Source organism: Cyrtonyx montezumae, unplaced genomic scaffold (genome assembly GCF_038088225.1).
Source record: "Cyrtonyx montezumae isolate F1298 unplaced genomic scaffold, pur_monq_1.0 scaffold_3, whole genome shotgun sequence".
In the NCBI taxonomy this organism is placed as follows: domain Eukaryota; kingdom Metazoa; phylum Chordata; class Aves; order Galliformes; family Odontophoridae; genus Cyrtonyx; species Cyrtonyx montezumae.
In genome coordinates, this window is record NW_027072034.1 from 116,948,143 (window position 1) to 116,961,598 (window position 13,456).

The 13,456-nt window shown below is 38.6% G+C and overlaps 1 protein-coding gene across 1 annotated transcript in view; it reads left to right on the forward strand.

The window, feature by feature from the left end:
* KIAA1549 (KIAA1549 ortholog) overlaps positions 1-13,456 on the forward strand; it is a 127,529-nt gene that overhangs the window by 97,996 nt on the left and 16,077 nt on the right. Inside the window, exons 11-14 of the mRNA XM_065743159.1 lie at positions 2,020-2,222; positions 6,248-6,372; positions 11,172-11,377; positions 13,000-13,223. Coding sequence (XP_065599231.1) covers positions 2,020-2,222; positions 6,248-6,372; positions 11,172-11,377; positions 13,000-13,223 — 758 coding nt within the window. The remainder of the gene's footprint in view (positions 1-2,019; positions 2,223-6,247; positions 6,373-11,171; positions 11,378-12,999; positions 13,224-13,456) is intronic.

Genomic DNA, 13,456 nt, shown 5'->3' on the forward strand with positions numbered 1-13,456 from the left:
TGTGCAAGGATTGTGCCCAGTATGTGATGAAGTCTCTCATTATCTTTGGAGTAAAGGGGCAGGGATGTAGTGGTAACTGGCAGTTAGTAGTAGGTGTGTATGAGCACAAGGGTACAGTATGAAAGAGTTAGAAGAAGGGAAATCATTGAAATGCTTCAAAGGGAGGATGTCCTACACAAGAATATCTCTGAAGCGAGAATAAATGTATTGTCTTAAACACATCAGAGATGAAGAAGTGGTAACTAAAGGGAAGTTTCAGTAACCAAAGTGCATCGAGCTAATGTGATAATTCTTATGGTGATAATGAAAAGCTCCACCTCAGAATTATTTTGAAAATAAGACATTGAGTTTTGGGATCTCAAAAAGGATAGATGGAATTTCATAATGACTTCTGGGATGTTTAGTGTGAAAGATCATAAATACAGTGTTTAAACCCTAGGGGAGAGTAAGTTTCCAGAAGGATTCGCTAGGTGGCCGTGACTCAACAGTACAAGAACCAATCACACCTTCACCTGGTCTAGCTGTTGAGTACCTTTTAGAGTCAGTGCTTGCCATGATTTACCTAAGTTCAGCAACTGTCTATCACCCATAATTCTCAACTGAAGCAACAGCTGTCATCTCAAGAAAAAATGCAATACAATGGAGGGCGTCCAGATCTGCTCAAGTAATAAGCTTACACATTTGGTCAGTAATGAACTCTAAAACCTCAACTATGTTCGGGTAATAGATTTTACAGGAGAGCTTTTATTGCCATCTACTGGTCTAAATAAGCATTTTGTTTTTCTACAACCACCTTTTGAACCATTTGGAAAATGTTTGCTTACTGAGAAAATATTTTGAAGAGGTTGTTTCAGTATATTCCTTAGGCAAACTTATATTTGGCATGGTATCAGACAGGCCTGTAGTTAGCTGTGTTGGCATGCCAGGCTTTATGAAAGGGGGTTCATTTAAACATCTGGAACCTGATGCACCCATAAAATCTACTACAACACATGCTTTGCTTTGCAAGAAAGCAGCTCCAGAAGCACATGGGTTTTTGTGCATATGCTATGCAGTGAGCATGTGTGCACACTTCTAAAACTGGAGTTATCAAGATTTCTTTCCACTTTCAACTTCCAAACTACTTAAGATTGAATGGGACTCAAATAAAAGCTTTGTCTTAATCAGGAATTATGAGAAACTAATTATATCAAAGCTCTCAAAAATCTGTAGGAAAACTTGAAACTTGTAGGCTTGATTCAATTAAGTCTGAGTCAAGTTACTGACAAGGTGAGATTACATATTTTGAAAATAGTTATGAAAAGGGTTAGCCTGACTCTTCGTTAAGGAAGACACTGAATCTGTTGCCTCCTGATAAGATATCTAGGATGAATGTCTAATTTCTCTGCACTGGAAAAGCCTTTTATATGTTTTCCCTTCTAGTCAATATAAAGTTGCTAAGAACTAGATTTGGAATACTTTTCTGGAGGTATCGGTGCCATTTTCTGGAGTCATTGCCAGGCTGCCATGTAACTGATCTGCTGTATGCTTCTCTTTTCTCAGATGAGCTAGCTGTTTGCATGAGCACTCACAGTAATCCTGCAGATTTATGGTGCTCAAAATGAGGAGAATCAGCAGTGATGTATTGTTCAATTTACTTAAACCAACTTTACTCATTGTGATTGGGACAAATGGAAGGGTGACCTGGCAGTGTTAGCCATTTAAATCCATGGGCATTTTCAGCCTTACAGCTAAAGTAAACAGAAGGCTCCCTGCACAATGATTAAATCTGAAGAAATAGATGGAAAAATGAGATTTAGAAGCAACATATTTATTTAGGGTTTTCATCTGTGTATAATCTACTGAAGTGAAGTTACAAAATCATGAGGTTTTTCTTTTCCCTGCAGCACTCTTATGTTCATTTCTGAGGGTACCATATCCTAGCCATCTTAATGGCTATTGTTTGCAGATCTTAACCAAAGTCTTTGTACTCATTGTCATTCACAGTTCTTGCTTATTGCCTTTCTTCTTCTCTTGCAGTTACAAGCCCCCAGCGTAAAAGGCTTTGATTTTGCTAAACAGCATCTGGGCCAACACAATAAAGATGATGTCCTGATTATCCATGAGCCAGCTCCTTTACCGGGACCTATGAAGGACACTACCCCATCTGAAAATGGAGATGTTCCCAGCCCCAAGTCCAAGACTTCCTCAAAACCTTCAAAGACTGTCCGACACAGAGGGAGGTCAGTTCACAGAGGAAGAAAAATAAGCTGTGAAAGATGAGTGCTGCTTACTGTATTTTTAGGGCAGTTTCAATGGACAGAAGTCAATTGCAGAGCTCTGCGATTTGTGTTTTCTACTGCACCATTAGAGTTTCATCTAACTTCAAATTGCATAAAGTTGTGAGAATTTGGTATCTATTTTTCTCTTAGTGGCAGCATGCCCAGTTAAGAGGAGTACTTAGGACACAGCTAGGTTGGTTGGAGTCAGTTTATTACTTGTGTACTGCTAACATCAAGCGTGTGCTTTCTGGTGCATTCTCTTTGTCTCCATACCTGGCTACCAAGGCAACAGGTGATTAAAAACAAATGAAAAGTATTGACAGTCAGTGATGTGTTTCTATGCTATTAGTAGTCATCATTCTGTGTATGATAAGTCAGAATTTCCAGATGTAAGCATTGTCTGCAGAATTCAGGGAAGATAAGTGGGTATTTTTTGTTGTGGTTATCCAGTCACTATCATAGCACACCTGTTCTGGTCAGGAAAAGGTCTGATAACTGGCAGCTGTGGAAGTGGATAACAGTTTGTCAACATCAAGCATTTGTTTCCTAGTGGTTTCCTTTTATCATATGATGCAAATGTGTCTCACCAGAAGGGATTGCATTTTTAGGGAAGAAGCTGTAAGAGCTGTGCAGTAAAGGTGTTTTCTTTTGAAAAAAGGCAGAAGTGGAAAAGCAATAGGTAAGAAAGAAGAGGAACCTGGAGGACAGGTGTGCTGTTATGAGTCACAAACAGCTCCTCAGCGCAGAGCTCTGCTCTACTTCACTTTCCAGTAATTCTTCTTTCTCACCGTCCCTTTCATATTTTTGCACTCCTTTGTCTGCTGCTCTGTACCCTCCTGTGCTTTTACCTACATTCTGCTACACTGCAGGAGAAAAATAAGAACTTGAATGAGCTTAGAAGAAACCAATGGTGGTTCTTCCTGAGGTGCAGATCTGTGGCACATCTTGCTCCTCTGCTCAACCTTCCATGCTTCCTTGGAAACCCAGCTGCCCTAAGTTCCTGGCTTTATCTTCCCTGCATGAACTTCATACAACTCTATTTCTAGCTAGGTGCTGAGCCTACCTCTGTGTAGGTGTTGCAAGTAAGAGACTACTAATGGCACATTGGAAAATAATGGAAAAAAAGCTAACTCATTTCAGTGTAGCTTAAATAAATTAATACAGATCAGAGGGACAAGTGTTCTTATGTCTTCTTAAAAGATCAAAAGGGGCTTAAGACATCATTAGGAGGAGGGGAAAATATGTTAACACATATAAGTAGAAGCAACGCATTTTAACTTGAGGTTATTACTGTTACTTCATCTTAAAATATTCAGAGAGTGTATGGGAACTGCTGAATCACGGCCTGAACCACTGATTGGTCACCTGAGGTGAGCACCGAGTCAGCCATGGGCGCACAGGTGAAGGTGATATACCTGTGTGATTGGAAGGGTGGAGCCTGGCTCCACCTCTCCCAAACCCCATTTAAGGGCTGACCACCACCAGGGAAGGATCTCTTCTTGGAGATCCCTCCTACGTGGAGTCCCCTGCGAGCCTTGACTTCTTGACGGTGAGCCATCTTTTGTATTATTTGTATCCTATCTATTTAGAACTACCCAAAATATACTATCATCTATACTATTCTGTTGTGAAGTACCATCCTTGGGAGTTATTTACCTCACAGAGAGGAAGCAGAGAAATTCTTCAGAAGCTGGCATTTTAATGCTTTCCCAGAAGACAATAATAAATTGTTCATCAAATTTGGAGTAACAATATATAATTTTAAGTTTCTAAATTCACCCACTTAAAACTGTTTTCAGAAAAGAATTTCCCTCCCCTCCCTCTTTTATCCTTAAGAGCAAACCTCTCTTTAGGCTTAGCTTTGGAGATGTCACTGTCTGTGTAACTTGCTGTCATATCTACATCAACTTCAGATTTAAAACACTTATTCCCTGGGGGAGAAGTTAAATGTTCAACAACAGTGTAGTGTATTTTGTTGTTACTAGCTGTTTTCTATTTCATGAGAAAATACAGAATTCACTTCATCACAATGAGAATCAGGATTGTATACTGCATGCCAGTGCATTCAGTGGTGATGTGAACACATTCTGTATCAGTAAAACAAAGTAAACAAGAAATACATCAGAGATCAGAAATTGTAGCATCTCTAGTCCCCAGCTGAGAGCTGGACCTGTTGTTTTGATTTGAAAGGATACAGCTGTGTACTCTGTAGAACTTTAAAGGAATGGCTGGTGCTAGCTTGGCACTATTGTTTGTTCCTGGGATGTATTTAATAGTAATTTACATCTTAATGGAGTAAGAAAATGAAGGAAAACAAGGCACAATGAAATTAAACAAAAGGTCACTAGTGGAAACAGGACTCCATTTCTTTCCAGTACTTGAGGGGATCTTATAATCAGGAGGGAGAACGACTTTTTACATGGTCTGAGGAGGAACACAAGGAGGAATGATTTTAATTAAAAGAGGGGAGATTTCAGGTAGATGTTAGGACAAAATTCTTTGCCAAGAGTGGTGATGCTCTGGTACAGGCTGCCGAGAGGAGCTGTGAGTTCCCTGTCCCAGGAGGCACACAAGGCCAGGCTGGATGGGGCCCCAGGCAGCCTGAGCTGCTGGGTAGCAGCCCTGCCCACTGCAGGGGGTTGGGACTAAGTTGGCTTTTAAGTCCCTTCCAACCCAAGCTATTCTATGATTCTTATACTCTGCTGAACCAAGAAAAAGGTGATTGAAGAGAAGGCCATGCCTATTTATTCCACATTAGAAAAGAGTGGAAGAAGCAATGATGCCCATCTGCAAGCTCATTGAGAACCATTTCACCTTTTATCCCTGCTAATGATTTTTATTGGAATGTGACTTCATTTAGAGGTATTCAGGAAAAAAAATGAAATACAGCATTTTATTATTAGTGGGGAAAAAGAGGGGAGGGGGATAAAAATAGGGGAAGGGGAATAAATTCAGAGCATTGCCTGCTGAAAGCAGTATATTTGACTTGTATTTGGCTGGATGTAGCTATCTCAGGTTGCGCGTTCTAGGCGGGTTGATAGTTTGCTGAGAGCTACACTAACTAGTACAATTATGTACCTAGACTGAGCAAATCTTGCACTTAACAAGGGTAATGCACTGGCTAGTGTATAGCTTGTGTAAATCATTAAGTTAATAGATTATGAATGATCACTAGAGAAACTATCACAAATCACAGAATTGTAGGGGTTGGAAGGGATGTCTAGAGATCATCTAGTGTAACCCCCTGGCCAAAACAGGCTCCCTAGACCAGATTGTGGAGGTGAGTGTTCAGGTGGGCCTTGAACATCTTCAGAGAAGGAGACTCCACAAACCTCTCTGGGCAGCCTGTGCCAGTGCTCCATCACCCTTACTAATCATATATGGAAAGATGGGCTTTGGTACTAGCTGGGCAATAGCACGTACTCTGTATTGTTGCTACTTAAAAAAAAGCAACCAAACATGATTTTGATTTCTCATATTGTGTGTATAATTAGGAGGCAACACATGTCTTTAAGTATCTCATGACTGCATGGGATAAATACATATAAGTAGTGTTTCTGAATAACCCTTTGTTTAACTAGGCAGGAAAATATGTGCGTGGACCTGTAGTGTTAGCAAGAGAGTGCCAAATTAGCAAGTTTGTATACTGAAATAATTACATGTATAGTTTTTGTCGTGCTAATATAATTCCTTTCTGCCTGAACAGTAAACCTGCTACTTAGTCATGCAATGTATTCTTGAAGAAAATTTTAAACAAAAGATTAGTAAATTATCTTGCCGTGTGTGAGTTCTGTTGCAGTTTTCACACACAATGACAGTAACATCATAGCAATGGATGTCTGTGATGGTTTATTATAAACTTACATGAAGACAGAAGAAAGCATTAGCAGTCTTTGCAAGACATAGTAACAGAAAATTCTTTGCAGTTGAGAACTGTATTCCATTATAAACTTATGTTACATGTTTGTTTTTAATGTTTGTGGCAGAGTTTCACCATCAGATGCTGACTCCACTGCAAGTGAACAATCCAGTGGGAGAGAAACAGGAGAAGAAACTGCAAGACCATCAGCCATTGCAAATGAGGGTAAACCACGCAGAGCCACAAAGAAGGGTGTGTTACTTTATTTTTTTAATTTTAAGAAAACAAAACGTGCACATTTGCAGTTCTTTACTTGGCTAGGTTGAAGAATTACTCTAGCACTGTAACTTCTCTAACGCCATATTTGGCGATGAATCTACTGCTCATGTAACTGTCTGCATGATTTCTACCAGGATGGCTTCTGCAGTTACTCCTAAATGGAAAGAGGTTTGCTGGAGGCATGTGGGAGAGTGGAGGAAGGAAGGTCCACTCCTTTTAAGCCCTCACGTGCCAAAATTTGCTGTAATGAAGTGTATGTGAAGTTCTTCAACAGGGGAAACTAAGCCAAAAGATGCCTTTGTCAAGATACCTTCATGAGTATGTTTTAGAAAGAGGAAAATCATGAGCTAATAAATTTTAAAAATATTTATTTATTTATTGGTAAAGAACTGTCTTCTTAGCATTAAAATGCCACCATTTTCCTTGGAGAAACCATAAGTTATATCCCTCTGTTTTAAAGTTGATGGGAACACCACAAGATGACTTCCATTTTTTATTTAAAACATTTTAAAAATTTATTTTCCTTTTTAAATGTCTGTGGCTGGCTGTAACTGCACTTACTTGCAGTGTCATTTCTGAGAGCTTTTTTAGTAAAGATGGCTTGACCCTTGCTTGAGGTTTTAGTTACCAGGACTTTGGCTTAAATCAAAATCTCTAGGCTTCCCTAGAGGAAAATTCTGGTACTGAATATGTGTTAAAGAAACTTGTGATTTCACCATCCGTTCTTAATACATATGACCTTGGTGGCAACAGAAGCTGAGAAGAGGAAAAATCATATTATGACCAGTCTCTTTTGATATACTGAATGTTTTTCCACGTATTATATTAAATATTGACTGAAGTATGAGGTGATTACTGAGGAACACAGTGCAAGTGAAATTCAGATCATAGCAGACATTCTTCAGTGGTTCATGTTGAAGAAATGAGATTTATGCTGTCAGTATAAAATGCTAGGGCTTTGCTGGTTAAACCGCAAATTGCATGGTATGTGTGTCTTAAACTTCCATAATGTGGGCAATTAAGAGCAATAGTGGTAGAGCACATTTTGCTCTGTGACAAGCATGCAAGAAAACAAAGTGAAAGATCTGCTAATGTGACTAGAAAGTTATACTTCCTAACATTCGTCAGGCAATGCATGCCATGCAGTTTATAAACAGAAGACAATGTATGTGTTCAGTGCCTTAGGTTTTCTGTAAGAACCAGAAGTCATACCCAAGTAAATACATAGAAAACCAATTATACTCTAACAGAAGTAATCTCAGGCAAGATGGTTGGTTTGTGACTTGCTTCTGCCTATCTGACTTCAGTTTTGTTGCCCTGATTTCATACTATCCCTCTTCCATTTTACCTGGGAACTCCATTTTTGTATCTTCGTTTTTCCATCTGTCTGAACACTTCATCTAATGTTTAACAAATCCTTTTACTATAGAAATGTATGATATTACTGTACCTGAATTATCTGGTAAAGGCAGCACAAATATTATATGAAATGTGTCGTTTTTTACATACCATACTCCTACTGGGTCAACTGTACTATGTCTTCATTGTTTGATGCCTCTGGTTTGGTAATCACAGGGACTATTTTTACAGTCCACAATTGGTGAACAGGCCACTGTGTCTATTAATGGCAGATTCAGATCCTATTTCATGCAGCTGTGACTTGGCAATTGGATCCAAGTTTACACATTTCATCCGAAAGTAAACACAAACATCTTATTGCTGTGTTTTTTCCACTTGCCATTCCAGCTGAATTATTTGTAATAATTACTGTTGTTTCTTCTTTTTCCTTTATGTTGTCAGGAGTAAACAGAGTAGGTAAGTAACCAGAGCTACTCTGAAAGAATGAATAGAGATGTTGGTGTAGCTGTACATCTTGAGTATGGAAGGATTTCTCACCTGAGTCTAAGAAAAAAATAATGAAATTGCTTTTTAGCTATTGATTTATGAAAAGATCTCAAAAACAAAGTTATAGCCATACGATATAGACAATTTTTTTAAATTTTCTCCAAATTCTTTCAAATTTTTCAACATTCTCACTGTGAAGTAAGCAAAACTGTGGTTACTTGATCCTGAAACTTAGTGTGGTATAAACCAGTTACGGATCCTGTTAGTTAGCCTCCTTGCAGAGGCTACTTGCTAAGAAGCTTGAATGTTTTTCCATGAAATAGTGTTTCAGAGGGTCATAAATAAGACACACAGTCTGCTAGGATACAAACCTTGTGAAACTCTTATGAAAGTGCATAATGTAGGATGATTGGAATTTCACTGGGTCAGTAGGGGATTCCTGTTGGCCTCGCGTGATTTTGAACTAAGCTTTGTACGCCTTGGTTGCTGTTTCTTGCCTTCATCTATCTCCCACTGTATTGGTTTTTGTTTGAAAACAGCTTCCAACAGAGCAATTAATTTTCTTGATACTTGTTTAATTAGCCATTTCAACCCAGAGAATAGCGATCCTGATACGTGGTCCATATGTAGTAGTCACTTAAAACTGTTCTGTCCAGTATTTGGGTATTAATTACTCCACATTGTTTGTCAGCCTCAACTGCCTAGCTTTATACTCTACTAGCTTCGTAAGGAAGAATTTTCTGATGATGAAAAATAGTGTAATATAATAATTCAAAATGAGAAATCATTCATTGTCGAATCTTATAAAGAAACTCCTGTTAGGCTTGAAGCCATCTCACGTTGTATGTTGGCAGCACTGTGCAATTTCTTACATACTTTGCTGTTGTTTCCATCTTGATTTGTCCTTCTAGGCACTCAGTAGTGTACATGCAGAGAGGATTTAAATGCTAGGGGTGACCTTGCTTTTTTTTTTCATCTTTTCTGCAAAAGAGAACAGCATTTGATGTTACAGTAGAGCCTTACCAAAATTTGGTAGTGAGACTTTCAGATATTTTTACATAATGAAAGCATTTTCAACACAGTCATCTGCCAAGTACTTGTTTATCTGTGCAAACAGGAGGGTTATGGATGAAATGATAAAGATTCATTGTAGATGCATTGCTAGGCGTTGCTACCCAAATATTATCACTAAGTAAAATAACCTTAAAATTTTCTGTTGGACGCCTGTAAGCTTTGAGAACTGCTGTTAGACTTTAAAAGCTGACAAGATTATTCATATGTGGAGAAAATGGGAAAGAAGGCTGCAAAACTTCAGATTTCTGCTGCGCTACAGGATTACTTGGAGGGACTTGCACTAATTGCTTGCCTCTGTAAGAGGTTATGCTTGCATGTTTCTGAGAAATGCATGAAGATGAGGCCCATTTATGACTGTGAAGATATGTGATAAAGATCATATAAATAGACCCAGCAGAGATGTAGATACATTCTGTTTAGGCTTTGTGCCCTACAAAATGTTTGGGGGACAAATCAACAAATCTTGAATGGAACTATTTGCTGCCTCTTTAAGGACATTTGTTGAACAGGAAAGTCATGTTTATAAATGATGTACATTGTGATGCAATGTATGAATCATTTATAAATGTATATATTTGACAATGCATTAAGATTGAGAAATAAGAAAAATGACAATTTTGCTTAGTCTGTGGGCAGTTTGGTTTCCATCTGTTGTGAACATAATGAAGGCTACCATTCATTTTGTCTCCTGCTCCCTTTTTGTGCTAGAGAAGGAGGGAGCAAGTCACTTGCTGTAGTCTTCTACAGAAGATGACTATCAGTCTTTCTCTGAACCCTATGCTTTGTTAGTGTTCGTGAGTAAATGCATCATAGCAGCCGTTTTTGTTTCTGTCCATTATAGTTGGGTCAGGTCAACCTGAAAGAGTACAGTTGCATTCTTTCTTCTGATTTGAGCCGTAGCCTGTTACTAGAAATCTATTTGAGGATGTGGTACGGTATCCTTGTACTCTACTGTGCTCATCCATAGGAAGAGTCACAGACTGTAATCTTTGATTATGCTTTATGGAGAAAATCTGTTTATCAAACTGAGAATTTGCAGTGTTGCCATGCAGACAACACAAGATACTACTTCTCACATCTTTTTTTGCAACTCTAGTCCACATAACAGTTCATATTGTAGGCCTACCTCCAACAAAAAAAAATATGTAAATATGTGTTATGTGATTAAGTGCAAACCTCTGGGTTGTACTTACAAATTTCAAGTTTAAAGGAGGCAGCCCATTCCTGGTATGATATTTAACTGTTGTCCGAATCAGTTGGAGTTGATAAAACTCTGCAACAAATTACTATGTGGCGATATTTGTACAGCTTGCATTTGGTATGTGAAGTTTTTATCCTGTCACAAAGAAGAAAACAGTGCTTTAAAGGCTTCAATCAGTAAAATTCTTTGTGCTTTTTGTGGATTTTTCAGTCTTTTTTTGTTTATTAGTTGATGTATTGCTCCTTCTATCACTGAATGACTGCATTTTGCAATGTGACATCTTTTACTGCTCTTTGAAATTCCATTTGAGGAATTTGCATCTCCATAAGTACTGATAAGAGGAGCCATTAGCAGGATGTGCTTGAGCAGCTTTTTATGGACCAAAGCTCATTGAGATTTTGAGGGTTTGCAAATGCCAGGAGTTTGGTTTACAGAAATAAAAAATGATGGCTTGTCTTCTGGAAACGTAGTGAGAAAATGTATGTAATTTGCAAACTGATGGGCAAACTTGTACAATAAATGTGAATCAGATGGAAGACCTACAGGGTAAATCAAACACAGACAAAAAAAACATAGTATCTGTAGATCTTGTTGTTTGACTGATATAACCTTAGCAGCACTACCTTACTCTTTATTTGTTCTGGTATATCAGGACCTCCTCAGAGCAGCAGTGGCAATGAGCAGCACTCCTCAGCCTCCATCTTTGAACATGTGGATAGGATGTCGCGTTCCTCCGATGCCAGCAGACGGGTCCCAAGCAAGATCCAGCTGATTGCTATGCAACCAATGGCAGCACCTCCAGTTCAGAATTCTGTGCTTTCTGATCGAGTAGCAGAGACCAACAAAATTAATAAAGAGGTATTTTTTAAGTGTTTTGAGTGTTTGTGGAGGACCGTATGCCCAACCAAATGGGAAATAAGGATCCAGTTTTTTGTTATCAAGAGTTCCTCATTAGTTTCAGTGCCGCTGAATTTTGACAAGTTACAGGAATAATCTTGTTTCCACGCACAGAGATCATCTGACCTGCTGTAAGCATTACCTAAGCTGAAACTTAAGCACTAAGAAAGAAATCTCGACAGGATACCTTGTGTTCTTATCTTTCTGCTAGTTGGTAGGGCATGATTTACAATAGTGAGAGCTGCGTAAGAGCTGAAACTCTCATTCTGCATCATTCTTCTGGCTTTTCAGCAACTCAAGATATGAATTATACAAGCAAGTTATTTTGGGGCATGAATTTTAGGTGTTAATTTGCAGCACAGAAATTGCTTCCAACTTCTGATGTGTTTATCTGACAGTAAACATACAGAAACTTCCTGCCTTCTCTGATGCTCAGATTGCTCTAAGCAGAATAAGAGCATGCCTGGGGCATTAGGAAAGATAATGTGCTGTAAAACCACATCATAACTGCCTGACAACACTGCATATCTGCACCCTGATTTTGTATGCGATGTAAGATGGCGTCTTCCACTCTGAATTATGGGAAGATTACTGAAAGCTTTTACATAACTGTTACAGTACTGTGTTTCTCTCTATCATACAGAAGGGAGAAAAATGCACGTATGTAGTGTACGCAGGCAAGAGGGACCATGAAGTATAAATGTGATTATATTGACAGAAGTATGATAAAATTCGAACTATAAATGTAGAAAAGTCTGTCTTGCATCCTTGTAATGCCTTTTGGGGATTTTCATTAGAGAAACTACAAAAATCAATTTTAATTGTTTTTTAATTTACTGCTGCTGTGTTCCCAAACAAGTCCAGTACAGACAGAGCAGTTTTTGTGGACTGATCTGGTACCCTGATCTTTTCTACTGGTAAGGATGATTTTAATGAGCATTGGGCCAGGACATACAAGTACAGTGTTACAGTAGCTTTCCCCAGAGGATGAGATGCACTCCAGGGAATCCAACAAAAGACTGGAAAGAGGCATAAAAGCTCAGTCTGCAAGAAGCTGTAGAGCTGAAAAGGCTATATTCATCTGGGGACCTAGGCTCTAGTGTTGCTGCTACAGATCTCCCTTTCTTGTGGCAGCTTTGTACATACAGCAGAGAGGTCAGTTAACACTTTAGATTCCTGTCTTTAATGGAAATGGGTTGCCGACTTCAACATTATTGATCAAATATCTCTGTTTGACAAGCAAAAGTAGTTTGCATTGATCAGTCCTATTTTCTTAGACTGGTATCACTTCTGGTGTTTCTCTTTCTGTTTATTAATAAATTGCCACCTCTTTCAAATTGAACATGCAGTTCAATTGCATATAATTCTATTATGTATAATATCTCATATACACAAGGTGATATCCAAGAAAGAAAGCACGTTTACAATTTGTGTGGTTTATTTGAATCCCTTAGAGATTTTGAAGGGGACAGGATCAGGCAGTGAGGTGAGAAGGAGAGGTTTGCAGAAGAGCAGCAGAAAGTTCTGTTTGCAAAAGCTACACATAAAAATGCAGTTGAATTTCTTCCTCTTTCTTCTTTAAGATACAGACAGCCCTAAGGCATAAATCCGAGATTGAGCATCACCGCAATAAGATTCGTCTTCGTGCCAAGCGCAAAGGGCACTATGAATTTCCAGTGGTGGATGATGTGGTGGTGGTTGACTCCAAAGAGCAGCACAGAATATATCGCAAGGCACAGATGCAGATTGACAAGATCTTGGACCCTGGAGGCAGCGTGCCTACAGTCTTCATAGAACCCAGGAAAAGGTAGGGGTTTTAAAGAAAGGAAAGACCAATTTTCTTTTAGGGTCAGTGTCCAAAGAATATCAGAGTTTTATTTCTGAACTTTCAGACTTTAGAATTGTTTTGATCCTTAGTTGTCTTTGAGTTGCTTAGATGAAAGTGTTGGGATTGTTCTAAACATTTTTTTGTTTGTTTCAGTATATATCAGTATGTTTTGTTTTCAAATGTATTCAAGTTTTCATGAGTGAATTCTCAAA